General features: G+C 55.0%; 7 protein-coding genes across 7 annotated transcripts; 3 read left to right on the forward strand and 4 right to left on the reverse strand.

Annotated features, from left to right (window-relative positions):
* The first annotated feature begins 25 nt into the window (after positions 1-25).
* Positions 26-2330, forward strand: BO94DRAFT_538380 (wax synthase family protein). Its single transcript, XM_025612477.1, has 4 exons — positions 26-1055; positions 1132-1437; positions 1489-1760; positions 1824-2330. The coding sequence occupies exons 1-4, from the start codon at positions 424-426 to the stop codon at positions 2141-2143; spliced, it is 1530 nt and encodes a 509-aa protein (XP_025464313.1). The 5' UTR covers positions 26-423; the 3' UTR covers positions 2144-2330.
* Positions 2331-2909: 579 nt separating this feature from the next.
* BO94DRAFT_206549 (isopenicillin N synthase family dioxygenase) lies at positions 2910-4438 on the reverse strand. The gene has a single exon (XM_025606121.1). It carries the CDS (start codon positions 4190-4192, stop codon positions 3167-3169), a length of 1026 nt encoding a protein of 341 aa, XP_025464314.1. The 5' UTR covers positions 4193-4438; the 3' UTR covers positions 2910-3166.
* BO94DRAFT_206569 (cytochrome P450) lies at positions 4439-6605 on the forward strand. Its single transcript, XM_025606122.1, has 5 exons — positions 4439-4966; positions 5035-5618; positions 5688-6132; positions 6212-6301; positions 6396-6605. The coding sequence occupies exons 1-5, from the start codon at positions 4685-4687 to the stop codon at positions 6501-6503; spliced, it is 1509 nt and encodes a 502-aa protein (XP_025464315.1). The 5' UTR covers positions 4439-4684; the 3' UTR covers positions 6504-6605.
* Positions 6606-7080: 475 nt separating this feature from the next.
* BO94DRAFT_538383 (SDR family NAD(P)-dependent oxidoreductase) lies at positions 7081-8149 on the reverse strand. The gene is made up of 2 exons (XM_025612478.1): positions 7603-8149; positions 7081-7553 (listed from the first exon to the last, which is right to left on the reverse strand). The coding sequence occupies exons 1-2, from the start codon at positions 7966-7968 to the stop codon at positions 7179-7181; spliced, it is 741 nt and encodes a 246-aa protein (XP_025464316.1). The 5' UTR covers positions 7969-8149; the 3' UTR covers positions 7081-7178.
* Positions 8150-8461: 312 nt separating this feature from the next.
* BO94DRAFT_523657 (NRPS-like enzyme) lies at positions 8462-12366 on the reverse strand. Its single transcript, XM_025610227.1, has 3 exons — positions 11594-12366; positions 9074-11524; positions 8462-9008 (listed from the first exon to the last, which is right to left on the reverse strand). The coding sequence occupies exons 1-3, from the start codon at positions 12059-12061 to the stop codon at positions 8598-8600; spliced, it is 3330 nt and encodes a 1109-aa protein (XP_025464317.1). The 5' UTR covers positions 12062-12366; the 3' UTR covers positions 8462-8597.
* Positions 12367-12895: 529 nt separating this feature from the next.
* Positions 12896-20485, forward strand: BO94DRAFT_206657 (type I polyketide synthase). The gene is made up of 5 exons (XM_025606123.1): positions 12896-13395; positions 13469-13777; positions 13856-18425; positions 18485-19315; positions 19375-20485. Exons 1-5 carry the CDS (start codon positions 13064-13066, stop codon positions 20242-20244), a joined length of 6912 nt encoding a protein of 2303 aa, XP_025464318.1. The 5' UTR covers positions 12896-13063; the 3' UTR covers positions 20245-20485.
* BO94DRAFT_523663 (putative polyamine transporter) lies at positions 20375-22997 on the reverse strand. The gene is made up of 5 exons (XM_025610228.1): positions 22535-22997; positions 22067-22444; positions 21697-22014; positions 21449-21626; positions 20375-21382 (listed from the first exon to the last, which is right to left on the reverse strand). The coding sequence occupies exons 1-5, from the start codon at positions 22640-22642 to the stop codon at positions 20727-20729; spliced, it is 1638 nt and encodes a 545-aa protein (XP_025464319.1). The 5' UTR covers positions 22643-22997; the 3' UTR covers positions 20375-20726.
* Between the last annotated feature and the right edge of the window lie 711 nt (positions 22998-23708).

The following is a 23708-nucleotide window of genomic DNA, read 5'->3' on the forward strand; positions in this document are numbered from 1 at the left end:
GCTCTCTCTCTCTCTCTCCTTCACATCATATTCGACTAATCTTCATACCAGCACATTTGACATAATTCAAGACCCGAGTATGGAGTGGCCTTTGGGTCCCACGAGCCATTCTACGCGTACGGTCCCCCCATCAACACCAGGGCACATGCGTTCTAGCATGTGTTGCCAGTCGAAATGGGTGACATCCTTCGCTTTGACCAGAGTGCAGCAATGGAAAGGACTGAGTCGGCTCCAGAGTCATCTCTTGCGACCCTGGATCATCTATAGGATATAAACCAGGCTTCGACATCCTCACTATCCCACCTCCATCAACCTGGTTCTACCCACAGACAACCACCGGATAGATCCCGATCCATTTCATCCATCACCATGCTGGGCCAGCTGTTCTCTCCACTATCCACACCACTGGACTGCCGGCAACCAATGCCGGCCTGGTTTCTTCCCTCGTTTCTCGCCACGGGCTCAATCACCTGTCTCCTCCCTACGAAAAGCAAATGGGTACGGCTGGCGGTCGGTGCTCCGATTTTTGCCGGCCTCTTGCTTCACGCACCCAGCTACACCACGGGCGAAGTTTCTCTCGACTTCGTCACCGGAGTCTTCATGACAGGAGCCGTCATCAAATGGTTGGACTTTGCTGTCTTCCATAACCCCGTTCGCTCGTTCTGGCGGGTGGCCGATAGTCGCCCTCGCGCGAAGCCCGGCAAACCCGATCTGGAAGCACAGAAGATTATTGAATCCAAGCCTCTGAGCGCCCAGGGGCCGATCATTGTCGATTACAAAGCACCCTCTGCCAACCAAGGTGCACGCCAGACCCCAGACCATCTGGTTCTAGTCAAGACGAAAGAAAACAAACCACCCGTCGCCACCGCTACCGTTGTGTACACGAAAGACGTCACGCTTGCCAACCCGGACATTCCTGTCGGCCCTGGTGAGAACGCATCTTGGCTGGAGCGGTTGCGATGGAGTGTGGGCTTGTGGTTGACGACTCGAGGCATCGGATGGAACTGGAAGGTTTCCAATGTTCCGGAGCCCGTTGCGCCGGGATATCCTCGTCTGTAAGTTTGATATTTTGGTGCCTCGTATGGCAAGAAGACCTTGTTGAGCGATGTGGCTGATCTAAAACACCCCCAGGAAATTTTTGCGTCACACTATTCATCGATTCCTCTTCTCTTATCTGGCTCTAGACTTTGTTCACGCCTGCATCCGCTGGTATGCCTTGAGCAAGGGAGGCGAGACGCCTGACATTTTCTCCGAGGGGCTTCTGGTGCGCAGCGTGGTTGGTTGGTTTGGCGCTTTGGAGACCTACAATGCCCTACAGTTGCCCTTCTATCTAGTTGCGACGCTCACCACAGCGCTGGGTATTTGCCGGCCAGAGCAGTGGCCTAATTTGATGGGATCCTTCAGCAGCCAGATGTGGAGTGTCCGACAGGTCTGGGGGTAAGTATTTCCAACGCTCGCTTTAGACACAACTGACCGTGACAAATCTAGTAAATGCTGGCATGGCCATCTCCGACGCGTGGTAGTCGAACCGTCCAAGATTCTAGCCGATTTCCTCCAACTCCCGAAAGGGTCCCTTATCCGCAAGTACACGCAGCTGTTTGTCTCCTTTTACATCTCCGCTCTCACACACCATGCGGGGGCCTATCTTGTTGGCCGTAATCATGGTGGTATGTATTATCTCTGGCTGGGCCAGGCGGTGGTCATCATGCTGGAAGACTTGGTGATCTACTATGGAAAACGTTGGGGTATCAAAGACAGTCGTGAGTCCCCGTCATCCATAGGGGTCTTGTACCGGAACTGACAGTTTAACGCTCCACTTTCAGCGTATCTGCAACTCTTGGGTAAGGTCTGGGTATGTGTGTGGTTCTGCCTACCGACCAACTTTCCCACCGGGGCCGGCGTGGTGATCAATAACGGATCGGGGCTTGATCCTCCTCCATTTAACTTCTCCACATCTGCTCAGTTCCCTGCCTCCTCATGGGCTTCCAGGAGCCTATTCACATTTGCTGCCGATCGGGCTGCCGTCTTTTGGATGTTGAGCAAAGCGCTGAGCGTTGTCGAGGCCAGTAGCTGGCGAGACGGCGTTGAAGCGGCGGCGGGAGTTACCGGAGCCTTGGTTTGGAAATACGGTCAGGCTGCTTGACTGTTTGGACTTTTTCTTATCGATCCCCTTATCTTCCAAGTACTACCTTGGCGTGTGGAGTGAAGTTCGCAGGAATCTTCGGAGTATGGAGTTCTTTCTTCTTTTTGTTGTGTCATACATAATTGGCCTGTTGAAATGTCACTTCTACATTCTAGATTCAGAAAATGCACAACTATCTGTTATTACATCCCAGACTGTCCTAACGAACTCCGACGACCTTACCCACATGCAGGTTCACTTGTAAAAATCGAGCCACGCCACTGACACCACCACCTGCAGGTATCTCACTCGAACCTACGTGCTGAAATAATAGAAATAAATTATAACCGGTGCAGAAGAGTGACATAGGTCTCTCCTGTCATTGACTAATAACCCTAAAAATATTACCGAGTCAAATAAAGACTATAGCTAGGTGCTAATTCAGTCCTTGTATGTCAATAACAATGATAGAAGGTCCTCGATATTAGATATACTGTATTACTACTCTTATTTAAGTCAGTCATTATCAATATCTATGCAGACGATAACGTAAGGTACTGGTTTGGGTGTAATGACGAGGCACAATGTACATGGATATTTATTTGATGATATTACGGACCGATGGGTAGGTAGGTGGGTAGGTAGGTGGCGTTGGGGAGGAAGGAGGGTCAAGGTCAAGGTCAAGGTCAGGGAGGATCGGGGAAGAGAGGGGTGGGATTTGCGGAAGAGGTCTTTTCTTGTGAGTGTGGTGAAGAAATATCTATCTATACAAGAGGGTGTAGGTATTGGGAAGTATGTATAGCAACCTCTATTGAGCTTGGAATAGTTCTTGTATTGTCTGTGACCTAAGCTAGGGTTGTGGATGGAAAAAAAGGCCCTCGCTGTTACGGAGAAAAGATTTCCTTATGATTATTGGGAAATTTGGAAAGGAATGCCGGGGAGTGAAAAAGTCAGGGTACATTGAGGAAGGACGTGGTGGTCCTTCTGCATTGCGCAAAGAGGGGCAAGGAGGGAATCCCCATATCTCATGATATGCAGATGGCATCAGGCGCTAACCTCGGGTTTATTGATTTTCTTCCCATAGCTTTCGGTCATACGGTGCAGCATGTGTTGCTCCGGGGTCAGTGGGTGCGAATCCTCCGCCTCGCTGCCATCCAATGCCCGCAGCTCCGTGTCGGGATTCCCGTCGAAGAAGAAGACGATGCTGTACCGATCCCATGGGTTCTGGTTAATAACCCTGTGCACGCTGCTGACATACTCGTCCCGTGTCCAGCGGCTGAGCATGTCACCGATGTTGACCACGTAGGCGTTCGGGTTGGGCGGTACGGCCACCCACGTCCCTGTGCGAGAGTCCAACACCTCCAGCCCGGGGCTTTCGTCCTGCAACAACAGCGTGATGGCGCCAAAGTCGGTATGCGCGCTGGCCCCGTACTGAGGTTTGTCCGTCCCTGTGCGGGCGGGAGGATAGTGCAAGATCCGCATTGGAGTGATGGGGTGGTGAGAGACAAAGTCGTCGAAGATGCCCGAGCCATACGGCAGGGTACGCGCGATGAGTCGTAAAATTTGGATGCTGAGGGCACTAAGTGCCCGGTGATACTCCTCGCAAGGCTCTCGGAAGTCATGGCGGGCCACTTTGGCCTCATCCGGCCAGACATTGCGCCCCATGAAGAAGCGGCCTGCCTGTACTCGGGGGTGGTCATCTGGAAGATCCTCTCCAACATACCAGCCTTCTTTGAGATCTGGCAGGATACCCGGCTCGTATGACTGTGAGGCTAGCACGTCGTAGCCGCGGTGGCCGCGGACGGTCTTGGAGTCAAGGGCTTTTTTAGTCTCGAAGGGAAGGGCAAAGAACTTCTTGCCCCCTTCAAACACGGCCTGCTGGAGAGCCGTGGAAACGCCGTGACCGGTAATCTGAAAGAAGCCAGTGGTGCGACAGGCCGCCCTCACAATGGGCACGATGCACTGGGCCTCTTGAGAATCTGGGTCGGCCAGGAAGGCGGAGATGTCCACGGTGGGGATCTTAAGCTTGGTGGCGGGGAGATTTGGAGGATCGATGCGTCCAGGAGCCATCTTGTTCTGCTTCGGTCAAAATTGTTGTTATTGTGTTGTGTTGTGTTGTGTTGCGGTCTATGCACCAATCGCAATTTGCAGGCAGTTCACATTGGATTTATATCCAACGTTGATTTCGGGACTGTATTACCTGATGTAGGGGGGCCGAATCATGAGGAACGACCCCGGGTAGCATTCGTACGAGCATGGGGACCCGAGTTCCAATGCACCATACTACAGGGATCCGCAAGCATTACCGGACCCCCGGGACCCCGGTAGGCGGTGCACTGGCAGGAGGTGGGATGGACTCGGATGGGGTGGGATGCAATTCTCCTTGCTTGCCGCGGGATTGTGGGATTGTGGGATTGTGGGATTGAGGGAGTGAGGGATTGAGGGATAGCCCTTGTCCAGACCATAAACCGAGCCTCACGCACCGCATTCAGTTCACCTGCTCACAATTGTCAGTACTAGCTCATCGGGCTGCATTCCATATTGCAGGCCTTGATCCGTGCAATGCTCTTCTCGTTCCCCGTGGTCCTCACCTTGGGGACGCTCATTCTGGCGGCATGGCTCCTCCGTGGCTATTTACGACTCCGACACATCCCCGGCCCTTGGTTATCAGCCCTATCTAATGTGCCTCGTTCGTATTGGATTTGGACCAATCGATCCCACGAGATCCACATTGATCTGCACCGAAAGTACGGGCGGCTTGTCCGCTTCGGACCAAATATGATCTCGGTGACTGACCCCCGGGAGATCCCTCACATCTACAGTTTTGCAGGCACCTTTGGCAAGGTACGTCCACCCCTTAAGAAGGGACAGGACCCTTCTATATAAGCCATCGGCAGCTGACCAATATCCAGTCCGATTTCTACCGGGCCCTTGCCTTCTATGTGCGGGGAAAACCCGTGCAGACTATTTTCGCCACACAGGACGAACGGATCCATCACCTTCTGCGACGGCCCATCGCCGGGTTGTATTCGATGAGCAACGTGGTCTCATTTGAGCCATATGTCGATTCCACGATGAAGGTTCTATTCGAACGACTCGATGAGGAGTTTGTCCGCTCTGGCAGCGTTTGCAACCTTGAGGCTTGGCTTCAGTACTTTGCGTTTGATGTTATCGGAGAATTGACCTTCTCCAAGCGCCTGGGTTTTTTACAACATGGTGGCGATGTGGATGGCATTATTCACGCTATCGATCAGTACTTCGACACTGCAGCTATTGTGTCGCAAATACCCTGGGTTGACTGGCTCTGGGCTAAGAACCCTCTTCTCCAGCGCTTTCGCAAGCACAGCGTGAATCCGATCGTTGCCTTTGCGCTGGCCCGTGCTGCTGAACGACAAAGTGAAAAGAAAGAGGCCAATGAGAACGGACGCTCTGATACCAGAGACTTCCTTTCTCAGTTCCTCGAGGCAATCGAGAAGGACCCGAGCATACCGCCCTGGTAAGTGTGCCCATCCCACGTCCTCTGGACCTGACGAGCATCGATCTCCCTTGGCTGATGCAGGAACAGGGCGCTCACAGCATGGACAACATCCAACGTGGGTGCAGGGAGCGACACGACGGCCATCCTTCTCCGTTCCATCATCTACCAGCTACTCAAGCACCCTGAGTGTCTGGCGCGGCTGCTCGGAGAACTCAAGAGAGCCCGCCAGCAGGGGCAGCTGTCCGACGTGGTAACCTGGCGAGAAGCCCGAGAGCTACCGTACCTGGACGCGGTAATCAAGGAGTCTGGTCGGCTACATCCCCCCTTCGGGTTGCCCTTTGAACGTGTGGTTCCCCCGGAGGGAGCAGTCATCTGCGGAAAGTCTATTCCAGGCGGCTCAGTGGTGGGCATCAGTGCTTGGGCTATCCATCGCGACCCGGAGACGTTTGGCGCCGATTGTGACGAATGGAAGCCAGAACGATGGCTTTGTGACGAGAATACGCGACGTAGGATGGACAGTGCTTTAATGACAGTAAGCACCAACCCTATCTCCTCTTTCCAACCATCCACAATCCATGTGGCCAATCTCACTGATGGATGCGCACCAACAGTTTGGGGCGGGCCGTCGCGTGTGTCTTGGCAAGCACATCTCATATCTGGAGATCTACAAGTTGGTACCGACCCTGTTTCAGCGATACGAGGTGCGTTGCTCTTCTAATCCTAGGGTCCTTGCGGTGGAAGCGGGTCCTTTGCCATATTCTCTGATACTCCAGAACCATGGCTGACGTTCCATAGCTCTGCTTTGCTCATCCTGGTGACGTTCGATGGCAGGTCAAAAACCGATGGTTTGTTCACCAGACCGGGTTGAGTGTGAGGATCAAATACAGGGAAGAATTTGCATAACGCGTAAAAGACGAGGATATGTCTCGAGTCTGTCAATAACCGCGATGGCAATTGATAGCGTAGCACCTTGAAATGTTATCTTGGATTCTAGAAGGCACTCAAAATCAGTTAGATTGCGTTGTCCCCATTCCGATGCCAGATAGATACCAGCCGCGATGTATTCACTCCATCATACATCATTGGAGACATACGGTAATCGAACAGCTAAGGCAGCAACAGCTCATGCATACTGAAGCTTATTAGATAGCTGCATCTCCTGCCGAGTGAGTGACCGCAAGCAATAATAATGAGACTCAAAGGACGTGGGTGCAACTGAAGCGCTGAACCCCTCCCGGACCCGGAAAGGCCGGGAGGCCGGAGCGGAGCGCTGATTGTTCCGTCCGAGTCGATCATCCATCATCCCACACGCTGCCGTTGACTATTACTTCCACATCCTCAAGCCTATGCGCACTTACTCCATGCCGCGACCGACGCATTTCCTTGTCCCTCGCGTTGATAATAATGCCCACCAAAACAGGCTGGAATTAGATCCCCTCTGAATACAGTATGACTACAAGGCAAGCAATGATTCGTCATACTCCGTATCCTGTCTGATTGTTCCTATTCTAATATCCTTTGGGGATTACATAGTAGTGTTTCTCAGTGCTAGCGCGCCTCGCGACCCGATAGATTTCTCTAGGCCATCCCCCCATTCACTCGCAAGATCTGTCCTGATACCCATCCACTCGTCGGGGAACTAAAGAATGCCATCGCCTCGGCAACTTCTTCGGGAGTGCCTAGCCGCCCGCGGGGAATGAGGTTCTTTACAGCAGCAAGCACCGGGGCACTCATGCCATTACTAAACAGAGCGGTATCAGTAGGGCCAGGCGCAACCGCATTAATTGTGATCTCCTTAGGCCCCAATTCTTTGGCCAGCACGCGGACCATTTGTTCAACGGCGCCCTTGGTGGTCAAGTAGAGGAGATAGCGGGGGTTGACGGTGGAGGCGTGACACAGCGTGGTGGAGACCAGGATGATCCGGGCGCCGGGCCGTAGGTGCGGCACCGCTTTCTAATATCAATCATCAGCGACATCCCACTGGATGGCACGAGTCCCTTACCTGGACCAGGAAGTACGGCCCTTTCACATTGAGATCCATGCAATCTTGAAAGTCTTGCTCCGAAGTACTCAGAAGGTCCTTGTATGGCAATGACCCTGCGTTGGCTATGAGGACATCAATCCGGCCGAATTTCTCCATCGTGCGACGGATCAGCTCCTCTGCGTCTGTCACACTGGCGGCGTTTCCTTTGACCGCTAGAGCATTCTCCTCGCCGATCGATCTGATTACTTCCTGCGCACCCTGATCGTCCGAGTAGTACTGAATGGCTACCTTGGCGCCATCCCGAGCCACACGGAGAGCCGTGGCTTTGCCGATGCCTTTGGATCCCCCAGTAATGATAACGACCTGGCCGGCGAGAGTATCCATGTCGACGAGTGCTGCTTTTTGAAGATGGGTAGAGCGAAGCCAACAACGATGGGTATTCAAAAAAGGTGGGAACAATTGAGAGTCGCCAAGGCTGTTAATAGAAGTCGAACAAAAGTCGCCTGGTCTTTGTCCCTCTTTTATAGCGACGAAGCTGCTAATGTAGGGTTGACGAGGCCAACTCGAGGCCGACTCGGGTCCCACGCTTAACCATCCCACCGGAACAAGGGAGACTGGAAGTAAGGACCGGGGAATTGCCACGACACAAAAATCTCACCAATGAACGAACGGCGTACAGACTCTCCCCATGATTGGTTGGGACTTGGGTCCCATTTTCCGACTCATGGCCCTGTCTTCCCAGCACTTGACTGAGTGGCGTTATGCAAAGTTATGCGATGATGCGACGCAGAGGCACTACGGCCTACCATGCAGTACCAGGCCTTCATTGACCCTACCACTTTATTTCAGAATTCCTCGTGGCCGTCAACGACATTTGATAAAATTGATGATCAGAGCCTGAATCTCTTCATGGGTGATAGAACAAAGTATAACAGGCTTTGAAGTAGATTCAATTCTGATATACGAATACGATCAAGGAATAACCAGGTGCTGAATCAAACCAGAAGCTTCTATCAAGACAAGTAACCCATTTTGCGCCAGGACTGCACGTATGATGCCACTACCTCGTCCGGCACCACATCCACGCGTCGCAAAGTCTCTGATCTCCTTCTCGCTTCATCGGTCGCCATAATCACCGCACCACATGCCATGCGCACAAAGTCCTGCCGAAAGAACTCTTCCAATTGAAGGACAGGGTTCTGATCGGGCTTACCTGTCGACGGAATGTGGGTGATGCGATCCAACCAGCCCTCGAAAGGAAGGAACTGCACGATATCCAACTGGGTCCCGATTGAACTCAATATATCGCTCCACGATTGTCGAACAGGGTTCTCAAGATGGTAGACTATTGCTGGCTTCTGTTCACTTAATGCCAGGTTGATCAGCACTCTAGCTGCATCATCAACGGGGATCCATGATAGGGTCTGGTTGGGTACGGTTAGTGTTCGTCCAAAAGAAGGCGGAAGAGAAGAAGGGTCTGGAGGCTTACCCCTTGTAACTGAGGCAAGGCACCTGCGAGTTGCGATGATTTCACCAGCGCGGGGAAATGCTCCTGCGGATTCCAAAATCCCGTGGAGCGCGCTCCTGCAATCTGTCCCAGACGTACATAGCAGACCTCCACCTCCTCGGGATGTTCTCGTGTGGCTTGCTCCAAGATCCACTCGCAGGCGAGCTTGGCTTCGGCGTACCCTATGGAGTTAGCACAGTCCACCGTATCCATAGGACTTTCCGGGATGATCCGCTCTCCGCGCACTAAGGCGTACCGTCCGACAGTGGCGATGGACGACACGAAGAGCAGACGGGGCTTAATGGTAGGCCGCGCGATATGCCCATCTTGGGCCAGTCGGAGGAGATTGTGAAGCATCTGCAAATGGGGCCGGAATGAAGAGAGTTGCCACTTGAAGTCCATGGGCCATGCAGTATGGACTATGTGAGTCACCCCGGATTGAAGCATGGCATACTCGGACGGCGATAAGCCGAGGAGGTCTGCAGAAAGGTTAGTTTCATATATCTGTATCTTTGACCATCCGGCCCCGTCCAAAGCAATGCGCTTGTCCGCCAAGGCACGAGACAGGCGAGCGGTTCCATCCACATCAGCTAGCCTCGTGGCTGACACTTCTGTTCTTGATCGGTTGAGACAAATCACTCGGGCCACATGCGGAGACTTCACCAATTCCGCCAGACAGTGGGATCCCAAGCTTCCCGTTGACCCAGTAAGAACGACGATCGCCCCCGGATCCAACCTGGTGAGCGAACATGTTGCATGGAGAGCATGCGCCTGCACGAGCTGCGGAAGCAGCTCATTCGCTGCCGGGCGGGCAGACGGGGTGGGCGCGTGTGCCCGACGGAGAGCGTCCGCCATTTGGCGCACGGATGGATTAGCGTACACGAAGTCGCGTCCTATGCAGCTTACGAGAGAACTTTGGTGGTTGGCCGTAGAAACGGCTGACAGAAGGAATCGTCGGAGCCGCATGGCCTGCAAAGAATCCATGCCCCGCTCAAAGAAATCATCATCCACCGACCAGTCCGTCAAGGGGATAGCCCAGTGGAGGCGCGTCTGGACTAATTCAATTATTCCTTGTTCCAGATTCTCCGGGTCAAGAGGGGTCACCGGACCATCTGTTCCGCGCGTCTCAAGGGTGTAATAGACCTGGCTGATTTCCGCTTCAAAAAGCTTGTAGACCTCCTTGCGTGCAATGGAGCCTTTATCCGTACGGGGAATGACAGCCCCCGCGGACACCACGATCACCGCTTCCGGTGATGAGACTTTGGCGTGGTCATCCATCTTCTCCCCAGCCCGGAGAATGACCGGCCAGACCGTCTCTTTGAGGGCATGCGCATCGTCTAAGGTCGTGATCGGAGTGGTCGGTTCGATTATGACCCCGATCTCAAAATGGTGGTCTCCAAAAGCAATCGCCGATTTCACCAAGCCACTTTCGACTAGCAGAGACTCCAGGATCTGTGGCAGGACCTTTTCCCCGGTAGCTAGCACGATGAGGTCATCTGTCCGTCCGACGGCATTGAAATCAGTGGTCGGATGCTCGGGATTGCAAACTAGCTGGTCCTGGATCTCAAAGGGTTGGTCCCACCCAAACGGATACGTGGTAAGCCGGAAGCGCCGCTCCCCTTCGGACGGGGCAATCTCCGTGATGGACAGGCGCATATCACGCCGCAGCCGGAAATAATGCCAGTTATAGTCGGGGGGAGGCACAAAGAAGGGCGACAGCGGCCCACTTTCGGTGGTCCCATAGTGATTCAATATCTTCACTCCCGTTGCAACCAGTCGATCGCCCACTGTAGGCGGCAAGATGCCTCCACCGAAAGTGACAAAGTCCAGGGCTGCCAGAGTACGAACACCATCATCATGGGGTGCCAGCGTCATCTCCTCGAGGATTGATGGCACCGACATCAGCGACGCAGCCTGGGTGGTCTTGATCAGGCGGATAACGCTGTGGGCGCTGGGAACGGTGCCGGGGGGCGGGAAGCACACCGTCTTGCCGGCGCCCATGGCGAGAGCGGGGGCCATGAGGCCATATCCATGGTACAGGGGCAGCGTAGACACGTTGATGCCCTGGGCCTCCTGCTCTGTCTCAAAAGCGTGACAGGTGGTGAAGCAGAGAAGGTGACGATGAGAGACATAGATGGGCTTGGGCAGGCCGGTGGTTCCGGAAGAATGGAGAATAAGCACATCACGATCCTTTTCACTGAAGAAGTGAAGGGTGTGGCAGATGGATTCCACTGCAGGGGCGGGCCCTAGGAACGTGGCATAGGGTACCGGCTTGTACAATGAGATGGTTCGCTCGTCCGTGGACAACATAAGGTCCACAGCTTGTGCGGCGGTTCCCTGGTGCCGAGGAGATGCTAGGACAGCAGCCGCATTTGTCTTCTTCAGCAGATGATGAATTGCTGTGGCGCTGAGACGGGCGGATAGCAGGAGTACCTGAACGTGGCAGCACCTATTAACATCAAACACGATGCACAACAGTCAGGCTGTAGGAAATTAACTCACCGGGACCCCAAGTCCAATGAGAGCCATCTGATGGAGGAACAGGCCCAGACCGCTGTCCATCAGCAGAGCCACCGGACGTCCTTTCTGCACCTGTCCGTCATCTGTTGCGAGAGCAGGAAGTTGAAGTGCAGTCACATTTTCCTGCAGCCATCTCTCACAATTTGCGACAGCATTTCGCAACTGGTGGTTCGAGACTCGACAGACGCCTGAACCACCGTCTGCTTCCTTTGTCGCTTGGATGCAGAATAGGTGATCAGGATTAGCCTGGGCATTGAACTCAATAATCTCTGGCAATGAACGGATAGAGTGTTCTTCTTCCCCATCCGCAGGGTAAAGATTCACAGGCGGCCGTTGGAAACTTTTGAAAGGCGTCTGAACACCGTTGGGCCGTTTGAGGGTCAGATTGGCTGGGGCTTTCTTCGAGAAAGTATGCGTCCTGGTCGGGAAGGCAGTGGTAATGATGGCCATGGCGCTGAGTAGAACAACGACAACTTTGCGGTATCCATTGCAGCTTCTAGGCCACCAGGTTGTATTTATGATCTTGGGGAGAAGCTCCAATAGGCCTGATTAACTGTGCGCGATCGAGAAGCCCAGTACAGGGCCCCGAGGAGCCGCCCTTGGGAAGACAACCCAGTAGACTTGTGTCCTCGTGTCCTCCCGTACTCGTGCAAAGTCTCCTCAACTCCGGCTCCCACCGGCTGCTTCCGCCTTCTCATCCGCTTCTCCCCCCGCCGCCTCGGCTTTCGAGAGGCTTCGTCCCATTGCTACCGCGGTCAACTTCGTCGTACGCCCTCCGGATGGACCCTAGTTTTCAATCAGCACTAGAGATGGGAGTGAGAATCACAGGTCTTCTGCAACGATCTTCGATTTTGCCGTGCCCTCGGCGCGGCAGAAGAATGACCTCCATCGATCCGCCGGAAGGGTGGCGGGAAGAAAGTCCAGCCGACGGGCACGAAGCATCCCACATTGAACAGATGATGGTTTAAATGGCACCGGTTCTCCTATAGGGATAAAAGCCTTGCCTGTGCGGCAGTCACATCATGTACTGTGGATAACAGGGCGCCACGCAAAGACCCCGACGATCCAAACCAGTCGAATTGACGTGGTCACCACTGCCTCTCTCCCATCCTCCTCCTATTTGATCATCTTCAGTAAGATACTCTTTCCTCCTTCAGTGCTTAGTGATGGTTCGGCACGTAAATGAGAACGGCCAGGCAGTGGCGAGGTCCATCTCCGATGATGACATTGCCATTGTAGGCATGGGTCCGTGAGCATCAACTGACACCAACCCGTGGACAGACAGACCAGCTAAAGTCTTACACAGCATGTCGTCTCCCCGGAGGTGCCTCCTCACCGTCCAAACTGTGGGAACTCCTTGTCAACGAGCGATCTGGGCAGGGCGAGCTGCCCTCCTCTCGATTCAATGTGGACGCCTTTTACCATCCCAATGGATCCAACCGGCCAGGAAGTATGCACATGAGGGGTGGGTATTTCTTGCAGGATGAGGATATCCGCAGCTTTGAGAACGAGTTCTTTGGCATCAACAACCTGGAGGCCAAGTACATGGATCCTCAGCAACGAAAGCTCCTCGAGGTGGTCTTTGAGTGTTTTGAGAGTGCTGGTCTGCCGCTCGAAAAGCTGTCGGGTGCGAACGTTGGTTGCTACGTGGGCAATTTTACCGTGGACTTTCAGCTCATGCAGCTGCGTGATGCTGAATACCTACACCGGTACACGGCTACAGGAATGGGCACGTCGATCCTGAGTAACCGAATCAGCCATGCATTCAATCTCAAGGGTCCCAGGTACGTTCACCCTTTTGCTCATTGCACCACCCTTCATGAACATGACCGATGAACGAACGTGAGTGTATATTAGCCTGGTTATTGATACAGCCTGTTCTTCTTCTCTCTACTGCCTTCACATCGCTTGTGTGGCTCTGCAAGCCGGCGAATGTGAGGGGGCGATTGTGGCAGGGGCCAACCTCATCCAAACCCCCGAGCAACATTTGGCCACCATGAAAGCGGGCGTGTTATCGCCCACCTCGACATGTCACACTTTCTCTGACACTGCCGATGGGTATGGTCGGGCAGATGGAGTGGGTGCTCTATATCTCAAAAGGCTTGGGGATGCCCGCCGAGATGGCGATCCCATTCGATCCATCATCCGAGCAAGTGCTATCAACGCGTATGAATTCCTTCTCTTCCTATCTCTTCTTCCCTTATTTCTCTTGGCTGTCTGCTTACCGCGTTATGTACTGTATAGGAATGGAAAGACGGCAGGCATCACACTGCCCAGTAGTCTCGGGCAAGCAGAAGTCATCCGCAAGGCGTACACCAAGGCCGGCCTGTCCCTCGACGAAACCACCTATATTGAATGTCATGGCACTGGAACTGCGGTGGGCGATCCGATTGAAGTCGAGGCTGTGTCCATAGCGTTCAGGCGTCCAGAAGGGTCTGCGCCTATCTTGATTGGATCGGTCAAGTCCAACCTGGGACACAGCGAAGCAGCCAGTGGTATCTCCAGCGTCATCAAGGGTACCCTGGCGCTCGAGCATGCCTTTATTCCCCCCACCATAGGCGTTCAACGACTGAGTCCCAAGATCAAATCGAGCAAATGGAACGTACAAGTGGTGACAAAGGGTCGTGAATGGCCTGGCGCGGAATCCACCAATGTTCGCCGCATGGGCGTCAATTCGTTTGGGTACGGAGGAGCCAATTCTCACATCATTCTAGAGGGGGCATCCTCGCTCCTACAGGGTCTGCCATTTCCTAAGCAACAGGCCCGCCCTTCCCAGAAACGCACCACCTTTTTGTTCCCCTTATCAGCCAGCACCCCGGCGGCTCTGGCAGCCCGGTGCCAAGATCTGGCCAGCTATGACCTTTCAAGCAAATCGCTCGCCGACCTTGCGTATACACTGGGAGAGCGCCGATCCCAGCTCCGCACTCGTGGGTTCGTAGTGGCCAGCCAGGCTACCTTACAAAAGAAACTGACCGAGGGAGACCTCGTCACATTGTCCGGGGTCGCCCCGGAGCCCCCTTCCCAGTACGCATTTGTGTTTACGGGCCAGGGGGCACAGTGGCCTCAGATGGGCGCTGACCTTCTCCTCGAATTTCCCGTCTTCTGTGCTGCCCTGGCGGATCAAGATGCCGTGCTGCAGTCCTTGCCCAACCCGCCGTCATGGACTCTGAGCGATTCTATCCTCGAACCTCCCGAGACCAGCCAGATCCACGACGCAAGCCGATCGCAGCCTGTGTGTATTGCCGTGCAAGTAGGCCTCGTCGATCTTTTGTGGTCGTGGAATATTCGTCCCGCTACCGTCCTGGGTCACTCGTCCGGGGAGATCGCGGCTGCATATGCGGCAGGTCACTTGTCTCGCGCGCAAGCCATTTTAGTCGCCTACTATCGTGGCCTGGCTATCAAGTCTTTACCGACCGTGGGGTCCATGGCTGCCGTCGGGCTGTCCAGTGACGCGGCCAGCGTAGAGATCGCTCGGGCCCAGCTCCAAGGCCAGATCGTTGTTGCCTGCATCAACTCCCCAGAGAGTGTCACCCTGTCCGGAGACGAACCGGCGGTCGATGCCATAGTCGCCACCCTGCAAGCCCGCAATATATTCGCGCGAAAGCTCAAGACGGGCGGTCGCGCATATCACTCTCATCATATGCTGGCCATTGGGGGCGAATATGAGACCCTGATGGGAGTCGCCTTCAGTGATCACCGCATCCCCTCTTTCCAGTATGCCCGAGGGGCCTCATTCTTCTCCTCTATTACCGGGCAGCTCAAGGTCGATGGCTTCACGGCCGCATATTGGCGAGAAAACTTGGAAAAGCCGGTGCGCTTCGTTGACGCTGTCAGCCGGGTGGCCCAGTCCGGGCGCCATCAGATGATCGAGCTGGGCCCTCATTCCGCCCTCGAGTTGCCCATCAAGCAGATCCGTGCCCAGCTACAACTCTCGGCAGATCAGCTTCCATACATCAGTGCGCTTATCCGAGGTCAAAATTCCACAGAAAGCGTGCTCTCACTGGCGGGACAGCTCTGGCTGAACAACCATCCGATTCAAATGTCCCTGGTGAACCATCCCGTCTACTACAAGGGCAACGCTGGCGGCCTGCGACCCCAGGTTCTCCATGACCTTCCGCCATATCGCTGGACATACGATACTCTCCTCTGGAACGAATGTCGGCAGAGCTCCGAGTTCCGCCACCGCCAGCACCGTCGGCATGAGATCCTTGGCTCCAAAGTCCCAGCGGGCAATGCGACCGAGCTGGTGTGGCGCAATCTGCTGCATAGCGACGATGTCCCGTGGCTACTGGATCACTCTCTGGAGAAAACGGCTGTCTTCCCCGGGGCCGGATACTTGGCCATGGCTGCGGAGGCACTGGGTCAAGCTCTCGGCCAGGCCCACTTCGCTGGTCATACAATTCAATTTCAGAATGTCCATTTCTTGTCCGCGTTGGCTGTGCCCAGTTCCCAAGCCCCTCCCGTCGAACTCTTCACCAGTCTGCGTCAGACCCCTCATACCAAAACGGTCTCGTCCAGCATCTGGTGGGACTTTAGCATTTCCACCTACGAAGAAGGAACCGCCACCGTTCGGGCCACAGGATCGGTCAGTCGATTGGATTCTCAAGAGGCCCTCCGTCCAGTGTGTGACATCAACCCGGCTGTGCTCCGGCCCTCCACGGCCGGGGCCTGGTACGAACGCTTTGTTGGTGAGGGGTTGAACTACGGTAAAGCCTTCACCTCCATCATGGACGTGTCGGTGCCTTGCTCCCCCACCGAGAGGGCTTGCCGCGCACAGGTCCGCTTCACCCAGCAATCTCCGGGCAACGAGGGCTATGAAGCCGAGTACCCCTTCCACCCGATCCTTCTAGATGCCATGGTTCAAGCCGGCATTATCGCCACCAGTGCCGGTTGCACACATGAGATGAAAGCCTTTGTCCCTACCGCCATCCGCTGGGCCACGTTTCGAGTGCCAGGCCCCGTCAGTCCGGAGACTAAGTGCTCCATCAACGCCACCGCGTCGCCCGTCGGCTTCGGTGCCGCTGGCTTCCAGGCCGATCTAGTCACCTCAGAGAACCAAGTAATGGCTCAGATCGAATGGGGGCGTCTCCGCCAGTATGAGCCAAATCGCACGAAGGCCCCTATCGCCCGTCACCCCATGCTGCGGGTTCTGTGGAAACCCAAGATCTATGGCCTGGAGTTCATGCGAGATCTGGACTTTGCTCGCTATCTGGACAGCTTCGTGGGAGAAACCGGCTCCTCCACCATGGCCGACGAGGGCTTGTTGAAATTAATGGCAACGATCCACCTGCTCTCGCATCGCAACCCCCGTCTACGCATCCTAGAACTGGGATCTGATGACTATGGATTTACCCTTGCCGCGTTAGCTCTTCTATCTGCTGACAACGACTACCGCCATCTCGCCTTCTACAGTACCGGGTACCTTGATGAGGAACGCCACCTGCACGCGGCTGACTGGGATCTCAAGGCACACAAGCCAACGGAGACAGAGAGCTTCCCAGTTGTGACTGATGGCCAGAAGCAGTGGGATTTGATCGTGCTGCCAGCCACGCCCTCCGCCACCAGGTACATGCGCGACCACCTGCACCGCCTTACCAAGTTTCTCTCCTCCGATGGCGTGGTACTGGCTAAGCCGATTGTGGGTACATGGCTGGGCGAGGACAGTTCAAGTGACTATAATGCGCTGCGCTCGAGGCTTACCAACGGGGGCGAGGAGATTCTGCTAGCGAGGTCCCCCACGGCCTCATCATTGCCCGAGGTGGCCAAGAACAAACCTCTTGTCGTCATTGAAAAGGACCCTAGTGCGCTGGGCGATTCCTTGGTCGCAATCAAGGGGGCGACGCGCCTAGCTTTTGATCGGATCGCTGCGGACTCCGAGACACTTCTGCGCGGCGCTACGGTCATCTCGCTGATCGAAGTAAGCCACCCTCTCCTGGCTACCATCAGCGATAATGAGATGGGCGCCATCAAAGTCATCACCGATAACGCCTCGACCCTCGTCTGGGTCACTAACGGTGACATTATGAGTGGGACACGTCCGGACTTTGCCCTGGCATCCGGGCTATCCCGAGCGCTGATGCTCGAACAGCCCTCGTTGCGGTTTCTGACGTACGACATTGACGATCCCACCAGGGACCCGTCCCGGTCAACCCACAATCTTATGCAGACCCTGCTGGAGATAAATGAGCCTCTCGCTGACTTTGAGTACGTGGAGAAGAATGGAGTGGTACATATCAGCCGCTTTATCCCGGACGACGACCTCAACCGCGAGTTCCGCCAGAGGCAAGGGTCCGAAATGGTCGAGCTGTCCCTGCAGGAGGCACGGCCAGTGCAGCTGGCGCTGGACCAGCCCGGTCAGCTCGACGGCATCTATTTCAAGCAGATTGGGCTTCCTAGGACTCTGGCACCCGACGAGGTGCAGGTCCAGGTCAAGGCTGTGGGGCTGAACGCCAAAGATGTCTACGTGCTAGCGGGCAAGGTCGACAGCCGCGATGCCACCTGCACGCTTGAATATAGCGGGGTCGTGGAGCGGGTTGGCGATGAAGTCGAGGGCCTCCGGGTTGGTGACCGGGTGGTGGCCATGGCCCCGGGCCATTTCCGATCCTCCGAGATTGTCCCCCAGTGGGCGTGCCAGAAGCTGAGAGAGGATGAGGATGATGCAACGATGTGTACCCTCCCCCTGGTGTACTCCACAGCCATCTATGCACTGATGATGCGGGCTCGTCTGCAACCGGGGGAGTCGGTGCTGATCCACTCGGGCGCGGGTGGAGTGGGCATTGCCGCCATCCAAATCGCGCAGGTCATCGGGGCGCTGGTGAGCTTCCTCCCTCCATTTCCCCTCGTCTTACATCCAGCTAATCCTTCTCCGACCAGATCTACACCACCGTGTCGACCGAGGCCAAGAAGCAATTCCTGGTCACCAACTTCGGCATCGACCCCGGCCACATCTTCACCTCCCGGGACGACTCGTTCGCGCGCAACATCCTCGCCGCCACGGACGGCAAGGGCGTGGACGTGGTGCTGAACTCCCTAACAGGCGACCTCCTTCACGCCAGCTGGCGCTGCTGTGCCGCCTTTGGCCGCTTTATCGAAATCGGCAAGCATGATCTGGCGGACGACGGCCGCCTGGAGATGAATCGCTTCCTTCACAACGCCACTTTCTCGGCCTTTGACTTGGCGGATCTCTACTACCACCCGCGCGAGTCCTACCGCGAGCTGTGGTCGGGTCTACTCAGCCAGGTAATTGATCTCTACCGGTCCCGCCGGATTGCCAAGGTCGAGCCCATCCGCGTGTTCAGTGTGTCGGAGATAAGCAACAGTCTACGGTATTTCTCGTCGCGCAACCGTATCGGCAAGGTGGTAGTGAGCCTCGAGAGCGAATCCACCACCATCCCCGTGCAAATCCTCAAATACCGGACCACCTTCTCGCCCAGTAAGACGTATCTCATGGTCGGATGTCTGGGTGGACTGGGCCGTAGCATGGCCAAGTGGATGATGTCGCGGGGCGCGAGAAAGTTCGTCTTCCTTGGCCGGTCAGGCATGGACAAGCCCAGTGCGCGGCAACTCATTGAGGATCTCGCCCTGCATGGTGCGCAGTGCAAGGTCATCCGTGGCGACGTGTGCAACCGGGCTGATGTCGAGGCTGCCGTTGCAGCCGTGGATGGATTGATAGGAGGCGTGATTCAGGCTGCCATGGGTCTTAGCGTATGTTCCTTCACCCCACCCCCCCAACACGAAACATGAAGCTCATCCCGTCTTAACAGGAAGCCATTTTCACCGCCATGTCAAACAAACAATGGCACACGGGCATTGACCCCAAGGTGCGCGGATCATGGAATCTGCACCACGCCATCAAGGGCAAGGACCAAGCACTAGAGTTCTTCCTAATGACGAGCTCCGTATCCGGCAGCGTCGGCACCGCCACCGAGTCCAATTACTGCTCTGGCAACTACTTTCTGGACACCTTCGCGCGGTATCGTCGAGAACAGGGGCTCCCAGCACAAGCAATCGGTCTGGGCATGATCACCGGCGTCGGCTATCTCCACGACAACCCGGACATCCAGGCGCTGCTAGTCCGCAAGGGCATCCAAGCCATCACTGAGGACGAGCTTCTCCAAATGCTCGACATTACCCTCTCCAACAACCACCTCACCATCCCTCATCCAGTCGACCACGGGGCCAACGCCCACGTCCTCACCGGCCTCGAGCCCTTCGGCCTCATGGCCCTCCGTCAAAAGGGCTTCCAAGTAACCAATCTCACATTCCGAGATCCTCGTGCCGCGATCCTCTCCCGTGTCATGGACGACGACGACGCCGCCGCCGCCTCGAAGCCAAAAGACGCATCAGCCCCCCACCCAGAGCTAGAAGAGAATCTGCCGCTACCCGAAGCCATTCAACGAAGTCTAGCCCGGCGATTGGGCAACTTAGTTCTCCTCCCGCTGGAGAAAGTGCATGTGAACAAACCGTTGGCGCAGTTTGGCATGGACAGTATGATTGCGTCTGAGTTCCGGACTTGGCTATTTCGCGTTTTCGACGTGGATGTTTCGTTCCTCGAGTTGTTGAGTAAGACGGTCACGGTGGCTTCGTTGGCTAAGACAGTGATGGAGAAGGTTGAGAGGCGTCCAGAATCCTAAGGTGTCTTCCTTCTTCGTCTGTATTTGAATTTGGGAAGGAGTGAAGGTACCAAAGAACCAAAGAATATATAGATAGAGGAAGGGGGAGAGAACGGACTACTCAGAAAATGAAATTGATGTCTTTCTTTTTCCCTTTCTTTCCTTCTTTAGACATACTAACAGGATAATAGGAGATAGAGGAGGGGAAACATAGATGTAACAAGAAATACCTCATACTCCAGAAGAACAGAATAGTCTATAAGTATCCTTTCTTTCATGATGTTGAGTCATGAATATTTCCCCGCTCCATCTCTTTCTTTCCTGTATATGTACATATGAATAAGTAAGGAGATGAAAAATGAAAATTGAAAAGAAAAGAAAAGGAATACCTAACCTCTCATCAGTCAATCAATATCATTCTCTGCATGTCGTTGTCGTTGTCGTTGTCGTCCCACAGATAGCCAGCCTCCCGCACCAACAAGCAAACAAGCAAGCAACAATTTCTATGCTTTAACCGCAGAAAGAACCTCAATCGTGATAGTCTCATCACTCCGAGCACTTTCACTTTCCACGTCCGACAGCTCGGCCGAGCTCTTCTGACCAGTTGCAGCAGTCGACCCCCTATCAACAAGAACCCCACCCTCACAAGCCAACAGCCTCGGCGCCATATCCCGCAACAGCTTACCCTTCCAAACCAACACCCCCACCATGAGAAGAGCACCCAGGGAAAAGAAAGCAGCCATACCGAACATCCAGCCAGGACCACCAACGGCATCCATCCAAGGGGTGAAAATGAAGCCGGTGGCGATGGCGAAACTAAGCCGCCAGACATTCATGGCGATGGCCGCTTCGGTGGCATCGTTCTTGTAGCATTCGACGATGTAGTTGAGGCAGATAGGAACGGATAACATGGAACTGAAGACGATGAGAAAAAAGCCCACTGCGATCACCATGTAGTGCAGGTGGTATTGGAGGGCGGCGCCGAAAAGACCCAGTCCAATGGGGCTGAGGAGGCCTGGGAGGAGGATGTTGTAGAGTCGGTATTCGGGGTGCCAGTGGCCTCGGCCGAATCGTCGGGAGGCCCACAGGGGGATCCGGTCGCCCATTAACCAGCCGGCGATCTGGGAGATGAAGATGGCGAACCAGGCGTCTAGGGTGACTGGTGTGGATGAGTGAGGGGTAAGGTTTTGGTGTTGGGGGAGGGGGAGAAGAAGGGGCAACTTACAGAAAGCGTTGCGCATTGGGGTAAACCCGTATCCACCCTGAGTTACGGGGGCCTCGAGGAACATGGTCAGTAGCACATTGGCCAGAATGACGAATGCAAAGCAGATAAAAATGTATCCGCCGGCAATGACGGTGATGGGGGCCGTGAGAATGACCAAGGGCTTCTGAGCGGTTCGGGCCTAGGAGCAAGTTTTCGGTTAGAGTGGGATCGGTGGCGTTTTATGCAGGACAAGGGCACTTAGTCCGTACAATTTGGGACCACGGTTCCGCAGGGATGATGCGATGGCCTGGCAAAAACGTGGCTACACGGTTGGCCCAATAGGAGGAGGGTTGGGCTGGGTAAACTGAGCCTGAGGAAGAAGAAAAGCCGCCCGTTTCCTCCAGAAAGAAGAAGACGAGCAGAATGGCTAGCCCACAGGGGATGAGGGTCCACCAGAAGGCCCAGGTCCATGAGGCGTCATTGACGATGAAGCCGCTGATGGTGGGGGCGACATTGACGCCGAGGAGGAAGCTGAGCTCGAAGGTGGAAAAGACCCGCCCCCGTTGATGAAGGAAAAAGATATCAACCTGTCAGACGTGAGTGGGGAGGGATCCGGCCGAGTTGATGAATGTGACTTACGGCGTAGGAAGGCCCCAGAACGGTGGGGATGGAGGCGGCCAGGCCCGAGACGAGGCGGGACATCATGAAGGGAATATAGTCCGTGGGCCCCGTCATGAGGGCCGCCCAAATCTGGCAGCCCAAGCCCACGACCAGACTCCACAGCATCAGGGAGCTGCGGCCAATCTTCCGAGCGAGGGGCCAGAAGAGGAGGGGACCAAACACCTCCCCCACCACGCACACGGTCACCGAGTAGGACAGATCCACCGTCGAGCGACCCGGATAGGCGGAGGCCTGCACGTAGTAGGTGAGCTGCTGGCTGGAAGGCAGGCTCAAGGCGGCAAACCCGACATAGCACAGCAGGAAGAGCATCCCGTACTTTTTGGCCGGGCTCCAGTTCTATTCTCACTCCGAGTCAGTAGATAGTCCGTCACGTGTGGCATGTCTCCTGGTACGTGAGACTAGCATGGGGGGAGGGGATAATCGCACCAATGGATCCTTAGGATCGTCGGACGGCTGAGGAATGAGGACGATGGGATTGTTTCCCCCTGTCGTCTTGAGACGGGGGCTTGGGGATGGAGTATCTCTCGGCTCCATGGTTGGTTTCGGAGTAGTAAGCTTACTAGTCGTCGGCAGAAAAGGAGGGTCCCTGGCTCTGGATCATGATACCTACCAGCAAGATCGAGCATTTGTAGACCCTTTTTCTAATCCAACCATTCAACAATTCAACAATGCTTTGAATCGCCAGGATGGACCTGAATGAGGCTTCGGGGTCGCAGGAGGGACCCGAGTCAGATGCTGACCCCAAGCCCGACTCCGAGTCCGTACATCGGACCCAAGGGGAATAGTAATACGGAGTATACAAATCTATAAATTGTCAAACTGTCTCCAGAATCGCCTTGGCAAGTCTCGCAGCAGAGTGTCTTTTTTTTTTTTTTTCTTTTGGGGGGGGGGATGGATTGTGATCATGGAAGAAAGATAAGAGATGGATCCTGGATCCTCTTCTTCCCCGGTAAGGGGAAACGGGTAAACGGAGAGAATAATGGATAATCTTGTCCCAGCGGGCGGATCCCCCACAGGCCGATGCCACGTGCACCGGCGATCGATGCTGAGGATCCAAACCCACGCTTCCAGGAAACAATTATCTAGAGGCAGGCTACTAGCGAGTTCGAGGAAGACACGTGCAAGAAATTGAGGTCAGTATCCACTCACAGCCACTCAACCAGCCAAAGCACGAAGCAGCGCATAGTCGCAGTTAGCCCCGAGGAATTATCCCCGTCAAGACTAGAGACTGTGCATTGGAAACTGACCTTGCCATTGATCTCTTTAGCCCCCACCACCAGGGGTGTTTCCAATCCAGCACTGACCAGACTGGCGTGTCAAACAATACAATGCATCGATCCGATTTGCCACTTCGCTAAAACATTCTGGACCATCCGATGGTCTTGGCATTGCTTATCCGACTATAGCGTTAGCGTCCACGCCGTCCAGACCACCAAAGCACCTAAGATAGTAGTAATAACCTGGCTGCACTGGATCAATCACAATGACGGAAAGGGGGGGGTCTTGGCCTGGATGATGCAGAGTACGTCTTCGGAAAGGAGTGGGATGCCGATAATAGCGCGCGCGAGGCCATGCGACCTGCCCCGGGGCTTGACTTATC

The sequence above is a fragment of the Aspergillus sclerotioniger genome (assembly GCF_003184525.1).
Source record: "Aspergillus sclerotioniger CBS 115572 chromosome Unknown BO94scaffold_27, whole genome shotgun sequence".
Classification (NCBI taxonomy): Eukaryota; Fungi; Ascomycota; class Eurotiomycetes; order Eurotiales; family Aspergillaceae; genus Aspergillus; species Aspergillus sclerotioniger.

Coding starts and splice junctions, on each gene's coding strand:
- BO94DRAFT_538380 (XM_025612477.1), top strand. CDS start 424: ATGCCGGCCTGGTTTCTTCCCTCGTTTCTCGCCACGGGCTCAATCACC. Junction 1,056..1,131: donor GCGCCGGGATATCCTCGTCT/GTAAGTTTGATA, acceptor AAACACCCCCAG/GAAATTTTTGCGTCACACTA. Junction 1,761..1,823: donor TTGGGGTATCAAAGACAGTC/GTGAGTCCCCGT, acceptor CTCCACTTTCAG/CGTATCTGCAACTCTTGGGT.
- BO94DRAFT_206549 (XM_025606121.1), bottom strand. CDS start 4,192: ATGGCTCCTGGACGCATCGATCCTCCAAATCTCCCCGCCACCAAGCTT.
- BO94DRAFT_206569 (XM_025606122.1), top strand. CDS start 4,685: ATGCTCTTCTCGTTCCCCGTGGTCCTCACCTTGGGGACGCTCATTCTG. Junction 4,967..5,034: donor TTGCAGGCACCTTTGGCAAG/GTACGTCCACCC, acceptor ACCAATATCCAG/TCCGATTTCTACCGGGCCCT. Junction 5,619..5,687: donor GACCCGAGCATACCGCCCTG/GTAAGTGTGCCC, acceptor ATGCAGGAACAG/GGCGCTCACAGCATGGACAA.
- BO94DRAFT_538383 (XM_025612478.1), bottom strand. CDS start 7,968: ATGGATACTCTCGCCGGCCAGGTCGTTATCATTACTGGGGGATCCAAA. Junction 7,554..7,602: donor GGCCGTACTTCCTGGTCCAG/GTAAGGGACTCG, acceptor GATTGATATTAG/AAAGCGGTGCCGCACCTACG.
- BO94DRAFT_523657 (XM_025610227.1), bottom strand. CDS start 12,061: ATGGCCATCATTACCACTGCCTTCCCGACCAGGACGCATACTTTCTCG. Junction 11,525..11,593: donor TCATTGGACTTGGGGTCCCG/GTGAGTTAATTT, acceptor TGCCACGTTCAG/GTACTCCTGCTATCCGCCCG. Junction 9,009..9,073: donor CCTTGCCTCAGTTACAAGGG/GTAAGCCTCCAG, acceptor GTACCCAACCAG/ACCCTATCATGGATCCCCGT.
- BO94DRAFT_206657 (XM_025606123.1), top strand. CDS start 13,064: ATGCACATGAGGGGTGGGTATTTCTTGCAGGATGAGGATATCCGCAGC. Junction 13,396..13,468: donor TTCAATCTCAAGGGTCCCAG/GTACGTTCACCC, acceptor AGTGTATATTAG/CCTGGTTATTGATACAGCCT. Junction 13,778..13,855: donor CGAGCAAGTGCTATCAACGC/GTATGAATTCCT, acceptor TGTACTGTATAG/GAATGGAAAGACGGCAGGCA.
- BO94DRAFT_523663 (XM_025610228.1), bottom strand. CDS start 22,642: ATGGAGCCGAGAGATACTCCATCCCCAAGCCCCCGTCTCAAGACGACA. Junction 22,445..22,534: donor ACGATCCTAAGGATCCATTG/GTGCGATTATCC, acceptor GAGTGAGAATAG/AACTGGAGCCCGGCCAAAAA. Junction 21,383..21,448: donor CCCAATGCGCAACGCTTTCT/GTAAGTTGCCCC, acceptor CATCCACACCAG/TCACCCTAGACGCCTGGTTC.